This window comes from Hoplias malabaricus, chromosome 3, assembly GCF_029633855.1.
Source record: "Hoplias malabaricus isolate fHopMal1 chromosome 3, fHopMal1.hap1, whole genome shotgun sequence".
Taxonomy (NCBI): Eukaryota; Metazoa; Chordata; class Actinopteri; order Characiformes; family Erythrinidae; genus Hoplias; species Hoplias malabaricus.
Genome location: NC_089802.1, coordinates 13,630,509 through 13,652,782, shown reverse-complemented (window position 1 = coordinate 13,652,782; position 22,274 = coordinate 13,630,509). Strand labels below are relative to the sequence as shown.

At 43.5% G+C, this 22,274-nt stretch overlaps 1 protein-coding gene across 1 annotated transcript in view; it reads right to left on the bottom strand.

The window, feature by feature from the left end:
• bahcc1b (BAH domain and coiled-coil containing 1b) overlaps positions 1-22,274 on the bottom strand; it is a 95,449-nt gene that overhangs the window by 9,091 nt on the left and 64,084 nt on the right. The window contains 13 exon segments of the mRNA XM_066666584.1: positions 211-420; positions 756-939; positions 1,197-1,317; positions 8,197-8,304; positions 8,698-8,834; positions 9,179-9,197; positions 9,199-9,331; positions 13,332-14,180; positions 16,178-16,532; positions 17,795-17,991; positions 20,821-20,973; positions 21,755-21,945; positions 22,054-22,168. Coding sequence (XP_066522681.1) covers positions 211-420; positions 756-939; positions 1,197-1,317; positions 8,197-8,304; positions 8,698-8,834; positions 9,179-9,197; positions 9,199-9,331; positions 13,332-14,180; positions 16,178-16,532; positions 17,795-17,991; positions 20,821-20,973; positions 21,755-21,945; positions 22,054-22,168 — 2,772 coding nt within the window.

Sequence of the window (22,274 nt, the reverse complement as noted above, 5' to 3'; positions counted from 1 at the left end):
CTCTCCTGGGTTTTTTTTTTCTCTCAGGGTGTGACATTCTAAAACCAGAGCAAATGGCAGCTCATATTGCAGCCCAGGTTTTGGGGAGACATGCCTGAGGAGAAGTCGTTAATATTTTTAATGGCGTGACAGATGGGCAGGGATGTCTGGGTTCACTAGTCAACATGGTGGGATACATCTCATTCCCTCTGCGGACAGGCCATAACTCACCCGGCTCGGACAACTCGCTGTCCAAAGGAGAGATGTCCTTCGCTGTCGTGTCCTGCCTACTGCTGGTCAAGGCTGCATTGGACAACATGTCTGGGGCTTGAAGCTGCAGGTGAGGAGAAGCTGGACCCAGGCTAACCTTTGACTTCCGGCCTCTTCGCATCAATATCTGCTGACTATCTACACTCTGAACGACTCCTGCCTCGGTATTCCCTGTAGGTAGAAAGCATATAAGATTAATGAGAAAAAAAACAGTGAGCAACAATCACTAATGACCAAAGAACCCCTGATATTGCTTCAGTGGGAGAAGACTTTGATTGACTGCTGCAGCAATTGTTTTGAAGGACAAATCATATCCATGGAAAATTTATGCAGCGAGGCCTATTCTGTTCACTTGAAATAATTAAAAGTATGACAATATGATAATTGCTTTTCAAACCCTTTATTACTTTGTCATGTTCATGCACTACTCCAGCATTTGTTTATGATTTCACCACCAACTGTTTGGATGTGCCATAGACAGCAGCTTGAGTGGCTGTGCTCTATACCTGCGTCACTGTGGCCTCCATTCCTGTTGCTATGGGTGCTCTCTGCAGAAGTGCCAGGAGCCGCTTTCTCTCTGTGACAAAGCATGCTCTCCACTCTGGAACCACGCTTGGCTTTGGCCTTCTGCTTAAGCTGGGCCATCTTGGAGCTCAGCAGTCTTGGCCTGCCTCTCTGCCTACAGGGAGCCTTCAAGTGTAAAAAAAAGATGAAGAAAGAGAAAACGAAGAAGAAAAGGACAAGGGGAAAGGGTGGATGAATGGAGAAGAATTGAAATTGATCACCAAAAGTGAAAAATACCCGTGGGAGTTCATTTTGAGCTTACTATACTAATATTGTGTTAATACACATACCTAATATACTTTGTTCTATAGTCCTTATTTTCAAAAAACTGACAGAACTGTAACTACTCAGGAGAACAATTCATTCAGCAGAAGTCTGCCCACCTGTGTGGTGTTGATGTGGTGGTAAGTGCTATTGGCCATCTTCTTCTTCTTCCTGTGTTTGTCCCCGCCTCCAGTCAGTTCCTCATCCACAGCCAGTGAGGCTGGCCCTGCTCCCGCCGACCTGTCCATCACAACAGAGAGAATTCATGAGCAGAGTGGGGAACGAAGGATGAAAAGGAGAGATCAGAGGGGAGCGGAGGGCTTGCCTTCCCTCTTTGTGGCTTTCTAATAACCCTCTTTTCAGCCTTTGATGAATGGAGAGGCAGGGGCCCCTTTCCCTGCTGCATGCTTGAAAAATTGGGATCTGACGGCAAACCGAGAAATATCTGAGTGAAGTGCTGGTTAAGCAACCTCCCACTCATAATTTTGTTTGTTCTTTTTTCCCTCTTGTTTCTCCCTCTGCCTATTTTCTCACTCTTTTTTTTCCATTCAGCACCGATGGTTTTAGGGCAGTGGATTCCGGCGTTACATTAATACAAGCCCCTCTCTCTCTTATTACCATATCAATGCATCTCTTCCCATACAAAGGAGCACAATTCAGTGGCCTTCGGGAGGGCTACTGAGTTTGAGCGAGTGTGTATATGTCTGCCAGCCATCTAGCAGACCTATTAAATTGAAATTGGGTTGAGCTTACACACACTCCATGCAGCCCATGGCTGGGCTCTCGTTTTGCTGTGTGCAAGTATCAGCGCTGCCCCCCCCCACCCCCACCCCCCCTGAGAGCTGCAGACAGCCACTTCAAAGGCGCCACAGGCTTGCCTTAGTCAGTGCTCATAGGGGCGGGGCTGCTGTCAGACGGCCTGTCACTCATGCTGTAATGATTGGCAGGCCAGTGTCAGAGGCTATAGTGGCGTGTGTTTGGTGAATGCCATGCCCCCATGTCCTAGCGACTGTTGGCACAGTGACAAACTGCAGCAGTGCCCGGCACAAGCGATCTATCTGTATTCTACACACTGAACATGGAGTGTGCTCTTGTACTCAACATAGAGAAGCCTAATTACAGCAGTTTATCCACTATTGCTGATTTCAAATGCTGTTGGTTAGTTGTAAATACAAACTAAAATATGGTACATGATTGTCCATATGTGTGAATTTCCAACATGTCTCTAACCCTTGATTTGTAAGCATGACACAAGAAAATACATTTGCAATTCCATTCACTTCCAACTCCTGAAGCTATATTGTTATCAGCCATGGTGTCCTAAAGTGCAGTGGTGCAGCAGGGAGTGTCACAGTCACACAGCTCCAGGGACCTGTGCTGGGTCCAAAAACATACATTGGTAGGTGGACTGGCTACTTAATAGTGTCCATAGGTGTGAGTGTGTGAGTGAAGGACTGGTGCCCCCTCCATGATGTGTTCCTGCCTTGTGCCCAGTGATTCCGGGTAGGCTCCAAATACACCACAACCCTGAACCGGATAAGCGCTTATAGACAATGAATGATGACCAAAAATAATTACATATTAGGCCACAGAAATTTTGCCTGGATCTGGAATCACTGGGTACATTTTTTTCAAAAATGTAATTGTTCAAAATTGAGGTGAAGATGCCAACATAGATTACACTGGATAACTAGCTAACCATGAACCTTTCGGGAATGTTAGGAAGACACCAAACTATATACAACTAAATAACAACTTATAGTTAACTGCCATATGTGTAACTACAGAGCCATGAAATCCAAACAACCATTAGAGGGCCCCTTAAAAAATTATTTGAAACAGAGTTCTCGGCTGGCCATAAACAACATCACAGGAGTGTACAAACAGAAATACCTCTTGTTAGAATACACGAACAAAGCCACATTTGCTCACACACAAGGCCCAAAAGAGGACAGCGTTGGCTGTGTTGCACTCCACTCTTCCGCTCAGCTGTCTTAGTGCTGGCTGGCTGCCCTTTACTTTGGCCAGTGCTGTCAGAAGGCATCAGTGTCCTGTGTACCCAGAAACCCCCATGCCCCCCAGCCCTGCTACAAAGAACCTACGCCAGTCCCCTAGAAAGGTGGTGGTGGTGGGGTGGGGGTGGGGGTGATAGGATGGAGGTGGTGGTGGGGGGGCTGGCTTGCCTGTGGAGAGAGCCAGGATATTCATGGCCAGGACAGATGGGTGGGGGGAGATGAGGGGAGGTAATGCATGGAGTGCAGTCCAAAAAAACTCAGTGGGGAAGCTTTCTTTTGCACACAAGAAACTTCTCTCTGTAAAATGTAGCCAGAGCATGTGCCCACACTAGCCGAGACTTCCACAGAAAACATACACATAATTGGGAGGTGACAATTTTTTGTACACCTTGCACAGAAGCTGTTCCATGACCAGTCTAATTCGAATCGACAGGAAAAAAAAGACCGAATATCAGGAAGGATTATTTGCATTTTTTTCATTGCTGATATGAATGTAAAAACACCCTCAAGTAATGTACACTCACACACACATTTACATACATCAGTTGCCTGACTGACAGATACACAGCCCTACCCCCACACCATGGCCCTACAGAGCAGAAAAAAATGTACTGAAAGGAAAAGTGAAAAAGAGATGTGAGAGAGATTCTTACATACAACTAGACTGTGAATGAGAGAATAAGTGAAGTGAAATAGAAGAAGATGGTACAGAGAGATAATGGGAGAGAAAAGGAAAGGGGGAAGTAAAAGGAAGTAAAAAGGAACATAAGAATGTATGTGTGTGTGTGTGTGTGTGTGTGTGTGTGAGAGAGAGAGAGAGAGAGAGAAAGAGAGAGAGAGAGAGCACTGTGTCCTGAGGGAGTCTGTTGGCTGACCTGAGCTGCAGGGCTGGATCGATAGACACTAACCTTTATCGACCCACACCGCACTCAGCATAGATGCAACCATCTCGCCCTCATACCCAAACCAAGTACCCCACCACCCCCAAACTATGCTCTTAGGAACCCTATAAAACAACTCCAATAACTACGGCCCCTACATTCCCACTACAAAAATTATTTGTTAAAATAAAGCCAAGCATTATCAACCATTAAAGCTACAGTGAAAAAAACATTGAATTTACTAAGACAAATGTGTACATCATTCCCTCATGAATAAAATATCAACCACATCAAAACTCCTAACTCTGTTATTGTACGTTTGTGTGTGTGTGTTTTAAATAAAGCTTTTATATTATTGAACATTTCATGTAATAATTCTCCAAAATTGTGCTGTTGTACATTAAATCTTTACCTTTCCAATAAAGTTCAAAGCACCAGTCACATCATACATCAGCACTGTATCTTTCTGTTTACAAACTTTGTTTTTGAATAACTGTTTTGATTTTATATATTTAATGAATGCTAAAATTTGCAAACACATCAAGATCAGGTAAATTCAGTAAATTAAACTTTCACCTTTCACTTTCTGTAGTGACATCCATTCCATATTTTTCTTTCCTTTACACATTTTCCCTATCTCTCTCTATCTCTCTCTCTCTCTCTCTCTCTCTCTCTCTCTCATGTTAGTGTACTATGCATGTTTCCATCTCTCCAGTGCAATCCCCACCTTTATTCACAGGTATGGTGGTTTCCAGTTTTGCTTCTTTTTTTATCCCCCTCTACTACACCACAGCTTCCATATTCCCTCACACAGTGGCCATTAGGGGCCAGAAAGAGGCATTTCCTTATCTAAAGGATAGAAGAAAGGAGCTTTGCTCTGTGCAATGGAGGCATTCTCTCCTTGACACAAAGTGCATCTGTATTCCACGTCTGCTGCATCTGAATACAGTGTCGAGCGTCTAAACCTCGCCCCCCCCACCCCAGTGCCACGAGAGAACAGGTCGCTGTGGAAACTCGAGCGTAACCTGACACTGGCTCTGAAGCAAGCTTGGCTGGCTGATTGTTTGGGCTCGGTGAGGACCATGGCGGGGCTGCCTATTAAAGCCCAGTGTGTGAGCGGAGCTGACAGAAACGGCCCTGCCCCCGCCCCGCCTGTCGCCACCCGATGACGACCTCCTGACCCCCTGACCCTCCACGACCCCTCCAAGTCACATTCCTGCTGTTAGCAGCCAAGCGGGGTGGGAGTGTGTGTGTGTGTGTGTGTGTATAGAGAGAGGGCGGGTGTCTCAGACACACTGCTGGAGAATTCACAGCCCCCTAATTACAAAGGCCCTTCTCCTAAGAGAGGTCAGGATTACACAGTAATGCCATTCAGAGAAGCGGATTGATTAGAGAGAGAGGGAGAGAGAGAGAGAGAGAGAGAGAGAGAGAGAGACAAGATTGGTTGAGAGAATAGTAGCAGTGGCAGCATGCACTAAAATGAGGTTTTCCCCTCCTCTTCAAGCAGGCATAATCAAAATGAGCTTTTTTTTTTACAATACTTTTTTTTTTTAAGAAAATTTTAAAAAAGTAAATCACACACACACACACACATACACACAATATATATATTTAAATGGTTCAGACATTGTACGTTCCATTTTGTTATGTTTTTTTCTATAAAAAAAAACATTATTTTGTTACAAAATTGTACAATTCTTTCTAAAATCTTTCTGCATGTTTTAAGCTAGTCTGAGCTTACCCAAATGTATCATACAACTTATTGGGGTCAAATCATGTAAGAATGGTCCATATTCATGGGTTTATTATAATTAAGCATATGAATGGAGAAGTGTGGCTGCAGCATCACACTCATATGCGAGTCACATGACAGGCCAGTTCCTCACATTTGAGCTCAGTGGCAATGGCATGACGACCTGTCAGCACTCCTAACCTCTTCCAATGATCTCTGGCCTCTTACAGCCTGTGTGTGCAACACTCTGCCTGGGGATGCATCACACCACAACAGAGAGACCGAGGGAAAATTTCATGGTAGAACATTATCATGACACAGTACAGTGAATAAATATGCCTGGCTTTCTATAATACAAAAGTACACATTGCAAGGACAGAATAAACCCTTAGATCACTTAACAGTAAAAGCATTTTTCTGACTGAAACCACCAAAAGAAAGTCAGTACTCAGTGTTTCCCTCTTTTCCCGAGGCACTGTGAAACAGGACTTTACGACTCTGATAAATTCCAGTGGCAGGAAGTTGTCATATGTTTTATTTGGTGGAGGGCATTAATAATGGCGTGGATAAATGCGGAGTGGGTAAAGCATGTGTAATTAAGCTCCAGCTCCCGCTTCTCATTAGCGCTTCGCTAATCAGCCTGGCCCATAATAAAACAGGAATTTTCTTAATCAGGTAGGGTAAACTGGTTTGACCAAGTTTATCAAAATGTCTGAAGCCCGATGTAAACAGAGGCGCATCTCAGGAGAGAAAGCACATTCATCATGCTGATAACTTCCTGCTCCGACTTTTGGAGGCATTTGGACACTTCGTTATATCAAATTAATATCGTTGGCGCGACAGGGGTTAGGAGGAGTCGCAACACTTGTAGATAATCAATGGAAGTTATAAATATGATTAATGGAGAGCTCTCTGCACTGATTAAGCACTTAGTCTGCCTCGTTTAAACTGATACCAGCATTCGAGCCTCATTTACTTACATACAATGAGTGCCAGGGACTATCCAGCGAGTGCCAGTGAACAGTGTTGACTCATGTCAAGGGAATGCCTCCATCCACACAAACACAAATACAGACACGCGCACACACACACACACACACACACTCTGATGTATGCATGTGCACATGCAGCAACCTCAAATTAAGGTAACCAGAGGTACTCTGCCCACAAGTAGACAGAGAGTCTGATGATATTTGATGCATTAAGCTGAGCTCACTGTCAGGATTCTGCCAGTTGCATTCTGATTGGCTCTCTGTACTTCTGCGCATACACACTTCTGTGTATGCTTTTGTACTGGCTCTGGTACTGATCCAATGTGAATCAAAGATGGCCTCCTTCTACACGTCATGCCAAACTAGCAGACTTGTGATTGGTCCTTTTATGAGTCAGTCCAATTTCCATTCATGCAGTAGCAGGAGGTTTTTGGCCGCCTTAAGTTTCGAAAGGTACCAGAAAGTCTGGCAACAAGAGACTAGGAATCCTAGGGTGAGTTAGTTATTACTGAACTTACTGTAGTTCAGTCAGACCTTGATTCGCTCTTTCTGCACTAATTTACTCTCACAGTCAATCTCTGGCTGCTGTTCAACACACGCTGTGTGACAATTGTTTCTCATTCAGAAACAATGCTGGCTTATAAAAATTGGCCAAAACAATCTAAAATAAAAAAAACATTTAAAATAAATATGTTTTCAGCTATGTTTAATCAGCATTTGAAATCATTTTATTAAAGAACAAGAGTACATCAAAAAAAAATAAGCATCTGTATTTTGGATCAGGATTCAAAGGGAATGTCTATGATTGTGGGCAATCACTTCTCTCTGGTTGTTTACATTCCGAAGCTAAGCATCTTTTAATGTGAAAAGGTGTGTATGAGGGAAAAAATGACTGTTCTTTGTACATGGATGAAGTTTAATGTGTCTGTAAGTTTTTATTCACTTTTTGAATTACCACAGAAACTCATTTATAACTCGTATTGTTTAGTTTTGTAGCACTTTGTGTAATGCAGTTAGCATCTGGAATTTGGGGACATTTCCACCTTATAAAGATGGAATAGAGCAATATCCTCATTTTGGTTCCTGCTTTTCAACATTTGGAGTTTTCTCTGTTGTCCAAAAATTCCCCACATGCCTCTGCCATGAGCAGAGAGGGAAAGAGAAAAAGACTAGCGTACCGGACAGAGACAGTTTATTTTTCTTCTCATTTACAGACACTGGGGGTTCATGAACATATCAGACTGGTTCCAGCACACAAACAGACTGGAGAACTAGCAAATGGTGAGGAAACATCTTCTGAATTTTATAAAAAGTGTTTTTTTTTTTGTCTTATTACAATTTTGAATTACACCTTTTTAATTTTGCTTACGTTTTACTAAAAGGGGAAGAGGAGAAATCTCAGTTAGTGATTTCCCACACTTCATTCATTCATTCATTCATTCATTCATTCACTCTCTTTTATTCATGCACAGACTGTGACACACATGCCAGACACTCACTTGACCCTCTTGAGGGTATCTGTAGGGGCAGGGGGTCCAGGGGTGGGCTTGCGTTTCCGTGGCCTTCCCGGGCCTCGACGGGCTGGGCTTCTTGAGGTGTCCTCTTTCCTATGAGAATACACACATACGCAAGACCATAGCTTGTCAATCACTCTAATTCACATTAATGATGTTGTATAGAGGGGAAACACTAAGCTGGCCTAATTGCTAGTGTGGCCAGGGGAAGGGGCTTAAGCTGGCATGGGGGTTTTAACCCACTGGTCAATGGCTTAAGTAAAGAGGACGCTGCACACACTGGGTGGTCTTAGCTGTTGAGTTTGAGTAGAGAGAAAAAGGCTTGGAAATTGTCGAGAAGAGTCTGTGTGTATGAGTGTGAGAATGTGTGTGTGTGTATGTGAAAGAAAGCGAGAGACAGAGAGAGGGCTACAGATTGGGAGGATGTTGCGTGCTCTTCTGACACTGTATGTGTGTTAGTGTGAGGGTGGCCCACAGCTCACTCACTGGTGGTCATGTTTTCTCTGTAGCTTGGCCAGCTCTTTCTGTTTCTCCTTATAGCGCCTTTGCAGCTCGGCTAGACGTACTCTCATCTCTAACTCCTCTCTGTCCAGTGTCTCCAAGATGCTCTTCACTGGACATACCTGCACAACATACCCACAAGCAGCACACAGTCAGCCAATACTCAAGACATCCACAAATCAGAGCTTGCTGTAAATAAATTAAAAAAAAAAGTTATATGTTGCCAAATTGTACCATTAACATTCAAATGAACCCCTTATCATTTACCCTAAACTTTTTTACCATTTCTTGTTCTTGCCGAAAAACTGAACCACTTGGTTGGGGTTCAAGGGGTTAGGCTGGCCGTAAACAGTGTTTATTGCCTTTTCTCTATGTCCTCATGGAAATAAATGGCAATATGACAAGGAGCTAAAGAAGCCGGTGAATAAAAACCCTAGATCCAGAAGCTTAGGAGAAGCATAGGTACCGGTTCATGGCGTGGCGTCCTTGCATTTTTTGCGCAGATTAAGTGTTCGACGTAGTGGTGGGGCTATGTCTGTCGTAGGGAGAGTCTGCTCCAGTGCCCTTGCTGCTGCCAGAGTGGCCAAACTCTCCAGGTCAAAGGTCAGCTTCTGTTCTCCTGCAGGGACATCCAATTAAAACACAGTCTATTAGGTTACTGTTGAATACTTCCATATTTGCAAATCAGGGCAGAGACAGAGAATCGGTGTGTGTGCTTGGGTACACGTGTGTGTGTGTGTGTGTGTGTGTGTGTGTATGTGGGGGGTGGGGGTGTGTTGAGTAAGAAAAGTGTGCAGAGCAAGAGGTGTTCAGGCTGGAACAAGACGGTGGCCTACAGCTGCATGAAAATGTTTGCACTTCTCTTCCTTTTTCTTTTGAACCCTCCTGCTGTCTGACAGTGGCAAAACCACTCTCCTTCCTCTCTCTCTCTCTCTCTCTCTCTCTCTCTCTCTCTCTCTCTCTTTCTCTCTCTCTCTCATACCCTCGGACAAGTGACCTGATGGGGTTGCTCTATGCCTAATGATGCAAATAAACCTAATGAGTGAAATGAATGAGTAAAATAAATACATTTATGGAGTTCTGGACTGTGTGTATGAGAGTGAGAGAGAGAGAGAGAGAGAGAGAGAGAGAGAGAGAGAACGAGAGAGAGAGAGAGAGAGGGGACACAAGAGAGAAAAGAGAGAAGAGAACAGGGAGAAACTGTATAACAGAGACAGAGACACAGATAAAGAAAGAGCAGACAGAGAGACAGAGCAAACAAGAAATATATATATATATATATATATATATATATATATATATATATATAGAGAGAGAGAGAGAGAGAGAGAGAGAGAGAGAGAGAGAGATTGTGTATGTAAGACAGAGAGCAAAATAGAGAGCAAACAGCCTCTGAGCACGTAGTTGTTTCCTACCGGCACCTTGTGCTTTCAGACGCTGAATGAGCGATGATGATAGCTATTAACCAGAGAGCTTATCTCTGTACACGAGGCCTAGACGCCAGGAGCCATGTTACACAAAGAGAGAGAGAGAAAGAGAGAGAGAGAGAGAGAGACAGAGAGAGAGAGAGAGAGAGAGAGAGAGATGAAGAAGGGGGGATTTCTCTACATTTATCTCTGTCATTAGGGCAGGCCACACGCTCACAGCCTCCACTCAGCAAATGAGCCTTGAATATTCATGACAGCCCAAGCTGGCCTGGGGACACTGAGGAGACTGCGGATGCATATTGTATGTGAGTGTGTGTAAGAGACAAAGAGAGATAGAGGGAGGAAGAAAGACAGAGAAGGAGGGAGAGAGCTTGTAGTGTTACAGTGACACAGAATCTAACAGAATTGCAATGTACTCTGCAAGCAGCTTTGTGGGCAAAGAGTGGAATTGAGAGAGAGACAGAGAGAGAGAGACAGAGAGAGAGAGAGAGAAGGAGGAAAGAGAAGGCGCGAAAGAGAGGGAGGGGAGAGAACATAAAGAGGGAGGAAAAGGAAAGGGGGGGGCAGAGGGTGGTGGGAGGGAGGCAATAAGAGGTAAAGTGTTTATTGAGCCATCTATTTATTCTCAAACATGCCCTCATTACTGACATGGAAAGAATCCAATTTCCTTTACAGAGGGGAAAAAACACACACTGCACGGGCAGGCAACTGTGCTGGTGCAGGATGGGAGCACATGGGAGTAAAGAGTGACAAAAAAAGGGGGAAACAAGGCTGGCATGGATGATACAGATGTATCCAGGACTGATGGCCTCATGAAAAATCCTGACAGTGTGAACTAAAAAAAAAAAAAAAGAAAGAAAAGAGAGGGAGAAAGAGAGAGAGGGAAAGAGCATAAGAAAGAAAGAAAGAAAGAAAGAAAGAAAGAAAGAAAGAAAGAAAGTTCTTCAATTCTAGTGGGGGTCTTAGGTTTCTCGTGGGTCTCAAGTATCCCATCCTTCTGACATCACCATGCCAGTTATAGCCCTGTGTTGGTCGTTGGTCAGACTGAAATCAATCTACAGCCCACTTTAATGAGACCAGCGGGACCCTCCATGCCAGCCATAACTTACATAGCCTCACAGAGCAGAAGACTGAGGAAGAGGGGAGGATAAGAAGACACAGAGAGGAAGAGCAGAGAGAGTCCAGAGAAGAGGATTCCCTCTGGACACACAGTCTCACAGTGCAACAACGGATTCTGGTGGAATTCTCTGAAAAGTGATATATAAAGAACTGACCGCTGTACGTTTTGTTATTGCATGGAAATTTAAATGGGGACATTCTCAATTGTAACTTTTCTTTTACAATGATAATGTGAAATCTTGTTGTAAAAATTGCTCACATTTAATCTGTGGGGACCAAACAGAAATGATGATATGAAGATTTCGGTGATGAAGGAGTGGCATAAGACAAATGGGGATGTCATGGTTTCTAGAATGACACAGTGTACACTGATTTACAAACTGTTTTCTAATCACCATTACATGCATTAGATACATATAGCCATTCAGAATGCATTACGCCTCTAATGAAAGCAAATAGTGGCATACAGTAATAATGGCAATAGAATGGGCTCCTAAATGAGTGACAATGAGCCCTGACTGTGTAAGCAAGTAGCAAGAGTCCAAATATTACCGCACTTGCTAATAGATGTTATTGCCTCTTAAATCTCCAGGAGTATGTGGTCAGGACCTGACAGCAGAATGCAGGCCATTGTGTGCATTTTTGCCTCCAGATTTATAATAATTCAGTGGCGACCTTTATTAATGGCATCTGCCCTACTGCAATAGGTTCCCTCACTCTGCTTTTATTAATCTACACACTAAGGCTTGCTCAACTTTGGGGAAAAATAGGCAGAGTAGATTATGATTTTAACCGTGGGTCAGGACACATACAAATGCTCAGACATAGGGACTAGCGCATCTACCAGAAATGCTGCTGAGAGTACAGATGACGGCTGTTTTTTTTTCATTCTGTGCCAGAGACTTTTGGGATTCCTTAGCTGCTAGAGGATGTTAGTGTAAATAAAAACATCCTTTGGCGGGGAGGTGCAAAATGCTTCATGGAAAAGCAGCAAGGCTTTCCAGCAGCTCTCACAAGAATGGAGGCTAATTTGCCAACAAAAGCAACGCAATCCTGAGAGGGAAAAGATCAGCTGTTTTTCCCATTTCAACAACTTTTCACAGAAGGATGGGGAGAGCTGTGGGAAAGCCGGGCCCTTTTTCCATCTAAAATGAGACTTATAAAAGTGATCAAACAGGTTGAGGGGCATAGGCAGGGGAGCACTCCCTCAGGATGACTCAGTGGACACGGTCCAATCCGAAAGACCCAGGGGAGCCAGCTATCATTATAGCTGCCTTTTAAGATGGGCTCAAGCCCTTTAAAAACAGCTCCCCCCTCCTTTCACTCTGTCTTAGTTTCTCCCATAGGATGCACTGGACCCCAAAAGACTGTGGAGCATTTGATCTTTGGACAGGAAAAGGCAAGAAACATTCGAAGTGCGACTGAGTGTTAGATTGTGAATGTAGATGTGTATATGTGTAACTGTGTGTATGGATTTTTGTGTGCAAGTGTATTTGTGTACAAATGTGTGTGTGTGTGTGTGTGTGTGTGTGTTTTAGAAATAAAGCTGGATGGTCATTTGGGAGTGGATCATTGTGGATATGTGCATACATGTGTGCGACTGTGTCTGTCTTCTGGTTGGAGGTATGGTAGGAGGGGGACTTTGTTATCTTTCCCTTCCACAAAGGACAGAAAGCTGGCTGGGCTGAAAAAGCCCTTTTTTCGCACCTCTTTTTGTGCAGAAAAGCAAAACAAAATGAAAGACACAGCCGTAGCACTCCCCTGCTGCCTATATCACAGCTCGACAAGACCGTGCATGCAAAGCACTGATGAGAAATTAAATCATGTGTATGATTGAGTGTGTGAGGCTGTGTTTGCTATTCTGATAAGAAGAAATGGTCTCTGCACTATACCTGGCTTCGAAAATCAATTCTGGACTGGACCAAATGGAAAAAAAAAACCTAATACGTCTTGGGGGATTACAAAAAATGCATAGTGTCTGATATATATGTGTTTGGGAATTCATGATGTAGTGTAAATATATGCACTTTATATATACTCCAGTGAAGGGGAAATGTATGTTGGTTTGACTACCTTCACTTTCCTCACTGGTGCTTCTCTCTTGCTGTCGTCTCTCCAGGTCAGCAAGTTCACTCAGAAGCTCCATTCCGCAATGAAAGGGTACAACTGGGGCAGGAGCCATTGCTGAGGAAGCCATCTGAGCATCTCGTGTAGCACAGAGGGCAGCCGCAATCAAAAGCTCCAAACTCCAGATGCATGAGCCTGGATACTGGTCACCCAGTGAAGAAGACTCAGCGCAGGGAGAAGAGGGTGATGAAGTCTGGCTGAAGTCCAGAATCTCTACTGAAGCAGCAGGTGAAGCACAGCCTTCATTAGCAGTCCTGTCATGGTCATCCTCAGTAGGCTCCATAATCTGGAGATCCTGGGAAGCAGGGGTAGAATCCTGGGGAGGTGTTGTAATCCCTTCCTCCTGCAATTTAATATCTTCAGCTGGCACTTTGGCCTCCACAACACTGACGAGCTCATGGGTGATTACACTAGCTGTGTCTGCTTGCGGTTCTGTCACTGAATCATCAGGAACCAGACTGGGGGAGCTAGATGGGAGTTGGCATGAGGCTGGACAAGGAGAGACAAGGGTGCAGGTGACATCCTCAGGTCTCTCATCCAACACGTGCTCTACCTCTGTCACAGTATTCCCTCTTTGGACTTTGTCCACTTCGTCCCCAATCGAGTCAGTAGGAGAATCCTCCTCCTGGCACTCAGGCTCCGCCCCAGTTTTGGAAAGTGGGACGGGCTGAGGTGCAGGTTCCGCAGGTTCTGCTTGCTCCGCCTCTAGGTCAGCATGCTCAGCCAACTGAACCTCTTGAGGAGAGGGTCCAGCCTTGTATCCAATGGCAGGATAAGTATAGCCTGGTGGGAGATCTAATAAATAAATAAATAAATAAAGTAATTAGTTGGTTACAGTATTCTTGCTCTCATAACGAACCCTTGTATACCACACAATGTTAAAAAAAAAAACAATGGTTAAAGAAAATAACATCTTATGGACGTACACATAACAAGACATTTATATGTCTTCCACAAGTCTACATGTCAAACGGATAAATCAAATAAAAAAATAAATATATTAATCTGCGATGTTCAAATGTCATGAACATTAAAAGAATGGAAAATTGTGACAAATTCCTGAAATCCTGAAATTTGGTCAATATATTTCCTTTGTATTAAAACCTTGAATCCTGTATCAGGCCTGGAACAGCTCCACCACTGACCAGTAACAAATCCCAGCAATGCATTATGTTTCATTTGTTACAGACATCCCAGTGTGACCTTGCCAGTTAAAGGGGCATGACTCCTGCTGCTGAAGTGTAGAGTAGTGTGATGTATATGAAGTATACTCCATCTCCTGTGACAGTGTGTACCATTCAGACACTGCGTCGCATTTATCTATTACCACTCGCACACATAATGGAGCTCGCACCATAAAGACTATGGGGCAGGCGTGAGTGAAATTTCCATGAATACTGAATTATGTTCAAGGGGTTAGGGATGTAGTGTGTGTGTGTGTGTGTGTGTGTGTGTGTGTGTGTGTGTGTGTGTGTGCTGTTTGGGTGCCAGAGATTGCACGCAGAAGTGTTTGCGTATAATTTAGTCTCTGAGTGAGCATGTGTATTCATCTCATTTGGGGTGAGAGTGAAAATGATTGTGTGAGTAGCAGTGCATGTGTGTGTGTGTGTATATGTGTGCTGCATGTGTGTGTGTGTAATCCGCAGGCATAGCAGGGTATATTGATGACAGCATGGTGTCTGGATGTGATTGCAGAGCTAGCCCTGTCACACCAGTGCTGGGTTATTGATGGTATCCATCCGCTCTCCCTGACAAAGCAGCCAGATGAATTCGTATCCTTCCGCCGGCCAGGGCTCAAGGACCCCTGAAGGATAAGAGAGCCCTGTCTCCAATCTCTCCCATGTCTGTCTGCCTCTTATAATAACACCCAGCTTTTGCTTTTCATCACACAAACATGCCCACAACTGCACTCACAAAAAGACGGCAGCTCTCACCAAGGTGTGCACACTGCTTTGTAAACAAACAGATGATATATTCACCTCAGCACAAAAGAGAAATACATTTACATAGACTTCATATTTCCATAAAAGTAAGCTGATTGTTGGTCATCAGTAATCAAAGGGCAGCGTGGCTCTTCAAAGGCTCTGTGTCTCTTATCTGAAGCTTAGAACATTTCTTCCAGTCTGACTGTCCCTGAGCCTCAAAGGAAGGCCAAAGCCTCCCCTTCATAACCTCTCTCCCCTTTCACTCCCATTCTATGGGGGCTGCAGAGCCAGTCATGTTGGCCAGGCCCTAACCTTGAGAATGATAATGCAATGCTCATTCCCCTCTATCTTCTGCAGGCTGTTTTATCCCAAAGTATGAATGGTGCAAGAGAAATGTCCCTTCCCTTGTATCCCCTCTGATCTTGAAAGACCTTTAATACACAGGAAGCATTGTACTGTGATGTTGCACTTAGGTGCAAAGAACTGGCTCATCCGTGCTCCACTAACACACATGCTCAGACGTCAACATCACTGAATATGACTGGATATAACGATTTGGGTAAAAAACAGAACCAAATTCTAAGAACACAAATTACTGATATCAGTTTGTTAGGTCTTGAGGCTTATATGTTATATTTTGCTGTTATATATGCTTCCCGTTTGTTTCTTCATGTAGGCATTTTCAAGTGTAGCATCTGACTTTTGCACAGTACTGTAATTACAATGAATTAATATCACTTCTAAAACCGGAGCGACTGAACTGAACCTGCAGAAAAGAGCAGGTTCTGTTATGGCTTCTGTGGGCAGGCATACATTTTTAACTAACCCCCCCGGCCCCCCACACCCTCCTGAAGTTACTCTACTCACCAGGCTCTAGAGACTGAGGGTAGTCCTGCGGCGGTTGGCCCTCTCCTCTCTTGTCCTGGGACTCTGCTGCTTTGGGGAGGTGATGTGGGGTAGAGTGGGAGCTGAGGGCAGGGGAGTGGGGGGCCGCTACAGCTGGACTAGGCTCTGGGCAGGGGGTGCATGGGGTACTCTTGGGATGGGGCCGCGGGGCAGGAGAATGGCAGCAGGGTGAGAGGCGGGAGGCACAGCCCCCTGGAGAGGAGGAGGAGCGCGGAGGTTTACTGGAGGAAGGGAAGGAAAAGGGCTTTGCTGGTTTTGGTGTCCGGGGCTCAGGGGATCTTCCGTCTAAGTCAATAAGGGGGTCTTCTGGTTTCATCTATAAGAATGAAAAGAAGAAAAAGAAAAGTCATGAAATGTCCAGCAGTACTCATGAAAGTTTTATAGTTATAGCCCTTAGAGCATGAAATAATTACTCAAACTATAGAGGACCTATTTATGTCATGATTGAACATTGTTACATAAATATCTTAGAGCTTGGACAGGCATTATATTCACATTTGAATTGGTCGGCTCATTTTCAGATTTTGTGTATATACCTACTATTGTTTTTAAACCTATTTTATACTTCCTATATACCTTATTATTAACCCTAAAATCCTAGGCTTACTACATTATACATTATAATGCATTATTAATTACATTAAATCAAGTTTACATGGGAGTTTAGCTCAAATATTCTGGATTTTTAACACATTCCACAATATTTAACCTGCCACATTTAACACAATGAGGTCCAGTATGAAATGCATTGGACTAGATTAAAATCTTCTAGGATGTTGCTAGAGAACACAGAATAAACACAGTGAAACATACATCTTTTTGTGATGTGATTAGATGTAATCTGACTTAAATCTGATTATCAGTAAAGGTTTAAATCAGATTTGATGATGGCTGTCACTATCATTGCTAATAAATGAACCATTTAATTCAGTCTATTAGCTGTGGTATATTTTTTGGTCAAGTTTGGATAGAATTTTGCCAAACTTGGATCAGGTTCAGATTTTAAAATAGTACTATGTGTCAGGTTAGGTTTGGACTGGATTTGGCTGAAAAGTTATGGGACTATATTCATTCCATTCAAATCTGTCATTGAATAAATCTCCACAGCAGGACATAATTTAAGAAATGTCCATGATTGCGTACATTTAACGGCTGTCTGTGTTCATCATATGAGGCAATGCTCAATCCTAAGAAAACAGCAGGGGCTTTGTGTATAGGATTCTGCTGACCCCAAATTCATTGGCATGCTTCAGTGTTTCTCATTTATTTTCTGTGCAATATGAATAAGAAAAGAACTTACATTAATACACTGCTACATTTCTTTTTTTTGGATTAGTCCAGGTTTTACAAAAGAACAATCCATTTCTCTGCTAAAAGTCAGGGCTATTGACTGGCCACTAAAGTAAGCTTTCGTATGAATTCTTTTCCTCTTAAATATCATCTTTTTGAGAGAAGCAGTAGGCTTTGCACTGTACTGTGTTCAGGGACACTGGGTGGCCTTCCAGAGACTATGAGCCATACATAAGGCTGTGTAGAGTAAGACCTAAAAAGGAAAGTCGTGTATTGTGTATATGGTACCTGAGAATGTGTGTGCCTGTGCGCTAGCTCTATTGCCTGCGCTGCTCTGTGATGTTGCTGGTGCTGATGCTGCTGGAGCACATAGAGCTCCTGTTGCCGTAGAAACTGGCGAGAGTAGACAGAGGGATGCTGCATGTGCGAGGCGGGCCCTCGAGGCCCATACACAGGGGGCCACAGTCCCTGCTGCTCCATCACATCTACAGAGAAAAAGAAAGTGAGGAGGGTAGGTGAGTAGGGTAGAAAAGATGAAGTTTTTTCACCTTAAGATAGAATGACACTTGTCACACTTTTGGACTGTATTGATTTAAGGGGCAAGAGGTATTCCTCTCCTCTTCTTCAACTTCCATATTGTCTCTTCCTTTTACTCAGATAGCATCTACAGACAGCATGAGCATATATACATGCTCATATTCAGCACATTTGTCATTTCCCGTCTACGAGGTCAAAAAAATATTGCACGTTTGACCCGAAGGCAGATCATGCATGTAAACCATTCTATTTCACATTACCAGTCACTTATCCTCACTCAGAGTCATGGCTTACCTCTGTGGATTAACTCAATGTGACGGTCACCAGTAAGCTCACCAGCTACACTTGCCTGCTCCCTACTACCACACAGAGTAATGCCAGTCAAAGCAATTCAGCCCTGCTCCCTCAAACTGTCACATGAATGTGGCTTTCTCCGTGAGCTCTTCCTGACAGGCTGCTAGAGGCGAAGAGGAAGGCTGAGTCCCAAATGCCACACTCCTTCACTTGAACCAGGATGGTCTCAAGATATAAAAGTTTTTAGGGTGAAATAAAAAGTAGCGCACTTCAAAGAGAGTGCAGATGTCTAAGGAAACAAAGGCACCGTACAGTGTTAAGACTCAGGCCACCCTGCAGCTTAAAATATATGTAAGAACTCAATTGGAACCCATGTATTCATGTTGGGTGCATTCCGGTTCAGATATACACCTATAATTTTAATTATTTTTTGTTTTCGACTTCCCAGCTATTTTTATGTTTGTGATCATTGCCATGGTGACATAGCGGATTTGAAAAATGCTGTCCTGTTCTGTCTCTGGCTTTTTCTGGTCAGTTTTCTTTAGAAGTTTTGTCAGACTTGGGTAAAATTTGAATTCAAAACGGTGCTGTGGGTCACGTTTGAACAGAATGTTCCCAGACTACATTTGGGTGCTGACCAAAATTATAGGCAGGTTTTCCAATACATGGTATGAACTTTCTACTCTGATCAGGAAAGAAAGGCACACCATGTGAGCTTGTTTTGTAGGATTGGGGTTATCTAAGGGACGAGTTTACCATATTATTTTCTGCGCTTTTAGACAGATGCCTTTGAGAGTGGGAGGGAGAGTGAGAGAAAGGAGAGGAAAAGTCATGAGGACGGATGCACAACAGCTGTGGACTTTGTCTCAGCCTTGAGATTCAGCCCACAGAAAATTTCAACACAATATGCTTCTTTTACTGCTTTTCACATGCTACTCATTCTGAGCCTCCTCCACCACCCGCTCCACCCGTTCCCTCCATCCCCAGCGTATGGAGGGGCTCTTTGTTTAGGCAGGATTACTGGGATGGGGGTAATGTTTCCCTGGGGAAGGGTCCAGTGGGTGCACTTCCCCTCTCGGTTGCAGCTCCTGCAGAGCACGGAAGGAAAAGTGCTGCACTGAAGAGCAGAGAGCTAATTAAATTTCACAGGCTGAGCTGGGAGGAGGGAGTCCACACACAGCGTAGAACGCTAAAGCAGTCTGTGCAGGCACAGGCAGCACAGAACCGCCACACTCAAAATTAGAGTGCCGGGACGGCTATGTGAGCAGGTGTAGGCCTCAGTCACATAGGCAAACTACTGAGTGTGCACTCTGTATTTTAGAGGTTAGGCTATATTACATCTAGTGTGCCAGTGTTCTTTCATCAATACATAATTTTACTTGTAGGGATATTAGAGGATAACAAAGACATGTTTAGCTAGAGTTTTTTAGTTTAGCCTAGCGGTTGAAAATCTAGTTCCTCATTAGTGTCTCATTAATATTCAGCATTTTAAATGATATTAGCTTCAGCTTGGTGTAGTTTAAGCCAAGTACAAAGGATCAAAACAAGTAATATCAGGTATATAAGACATTCTTTTAGCATAACATGCTAATAGTCACCATAGCAAAATTTTGCCATAGTAAATTTTACCAGTACAACTTAAAATACAATTCAAAGCACAGCACAGGACAAAACACAAAGCACAGAGCATGTGGCTGCACAGCTCTACAGCTCTCCACAGAACAGACAGCTTCATAGCTAACAGCTTAATCCACATTAGCACACCCTAACACCACTTCCTCTCACTCTCCCTGACTCCCACACATTCAAACATGAGGGATTAGCCTGAAGAACAACAGCTTCTTGCCCCACCTTTAAGAACACATACTATATGTGAATTCTAACTTGCTAACATTTACACATTCCCTCACAGAAATATGCAAACAATTATACATTCATTTGCACTGCACTTCCATGACAAAGACTCAAGAAAACTCCCACACATACTTAAAGCAGGCTCACTCCATTTCTCCCTTTCAGTCTCTGTCTCACACACAGTCAAGGCATGGACACCTCACCCCAAGCAAGCATTCAGTCAAACACACCAGCTACCTGCTTGAAATGATAATTTGTATGAGCGCTTTTTGGAATTCCACTCCGTGCATTCAGAGTGAGCATTAGAATTAGAATTGTGAGACCATTTCCATTAAATTGATAATAAGCTGTTCTGCAGCTGCCAGCATGGCTTAGTGAAGCATTTTACAATGATTACGGAATGATAAGGGAACAAAGTGGGGAAGGAGACACCTCGTCATATTGGTAAGACAAATGATTTGTGAGAAGATAAACATTGAGTTCTAGGGCTGTAGAAAACCATAGTGAAAGCGTAGACTGTTGAAATTTAAATAAATCAATCATCCCCAATTTTCTATTAAATCACATCCTGAGAGACCCACCTACAGTTATTTAATAAATGAAAACAGTCAAATAATTTGCCAGTGTACCTAGGTGATGAGAGGCAGGGTGGGCAACTGGTTCAGTGGGCAGGACCACCAGTGCAGCAGAGGGGTCTTGGGGAAGAGGCAGGACAGGCTGCAAGGTACTGGACATGGCAGCAGAAAAGCCAGGGGGAAGATTCTGGTGCAGGTGACTTAGACCTGATGAGAAACCACACAAAAGAGAAAGAAACAATGGAAAGTTTGCACAGGCTTTTGTAATAAAGATAAACATAATGCAGCTCCAAATAAAAAGGCCATGCAGAACTACCTTATGCAGTCTAATGTAGTCAATTACTCCAAAGCTTGCAAGTGTTTAATGAATGTTTTAGAATACAGAGACAGCCCTCTGTACAGATACAGGGAGGGTTTGTGTGTATGAATTATTTCATAGATTATTTATCATATCTAATACAATGTAGATTAAACAAAAAAGACATTAAACTGTATTACTTAGGGGAACGAATGACAAGATAAATACTCTGTATACTTTCAGTACAGGCAAAAACAGTGAACAAATGAGATACAAGGAGAACAATGCTCAAACAATGATCTGTGAAATGGTGGGAGGCTACAGTGGGGTATGCCGGATTCAGTGTGTTTATCAGCATGCAGCAAATTCATGTTTTGATTTTTGGAACTCTTGGCCTTGTATGTATAGGGAAAGCTGACTGTACATAAAAAAGACATACAGAACCATTCTGTATAATCTACTACCATCTCACTCTACGTGTCCAAATTACACATAAGAAAAAAAAAAAAAGAATTGTAGTCAAATATAATTCTAGTCTTCTTCAGACACACAGGCTTACCATGCACATTGCCAAGAGAGTCCACATGATTGTAAGGCTTTCTAGACATGGATAATGTGAGGATTTTGGTGTCAGTGGCCTGGAGGGTGGAGATTTATATTGGGCAAGTGAGAATTAACTGCTGTGTTTACCATACGAGTGGCCCATCCAGAGGGATGGACTTCCTGTCCGAGGCATCCAGTGATGATGAGCTGGGTGAGCATGTGCTGAAGGATCAGTTCCTAACTGGCTGCCACCTGGCACGATAAGGTGAGAGGTCAGATCTCCATGGCAGCTGCTGGAGGGGTGGATCCTGGCAAACTCAACTCGGTCCTTGTTTTCCCTAAACAGAGCAAGTGTTGAAAAGCCAGATCCATTGAGTGTAAAATCGTACAAGTCAACTTCTCCACTGAACAAACAGATGATTGTCATTAAAAAATAATCAAACAACCTGAGGAGAATTTCTCTTTCTCTGTCCAGTGGAGGCAGAGCCAGCTGCTCTTCACGGATCCTCTTCCTTTCCCCCTCCACCTCCTGCTCCAGTGAATACAAGGAGCGTCCAACCTCTGATACAAAGAAACAGGTCAGAAAGGCAAACCTTCAATCCAGCACTAATAATAACAACTGATGACAAACTACAGGAAGTATTTATTTACCCCTGGTTTGATTACT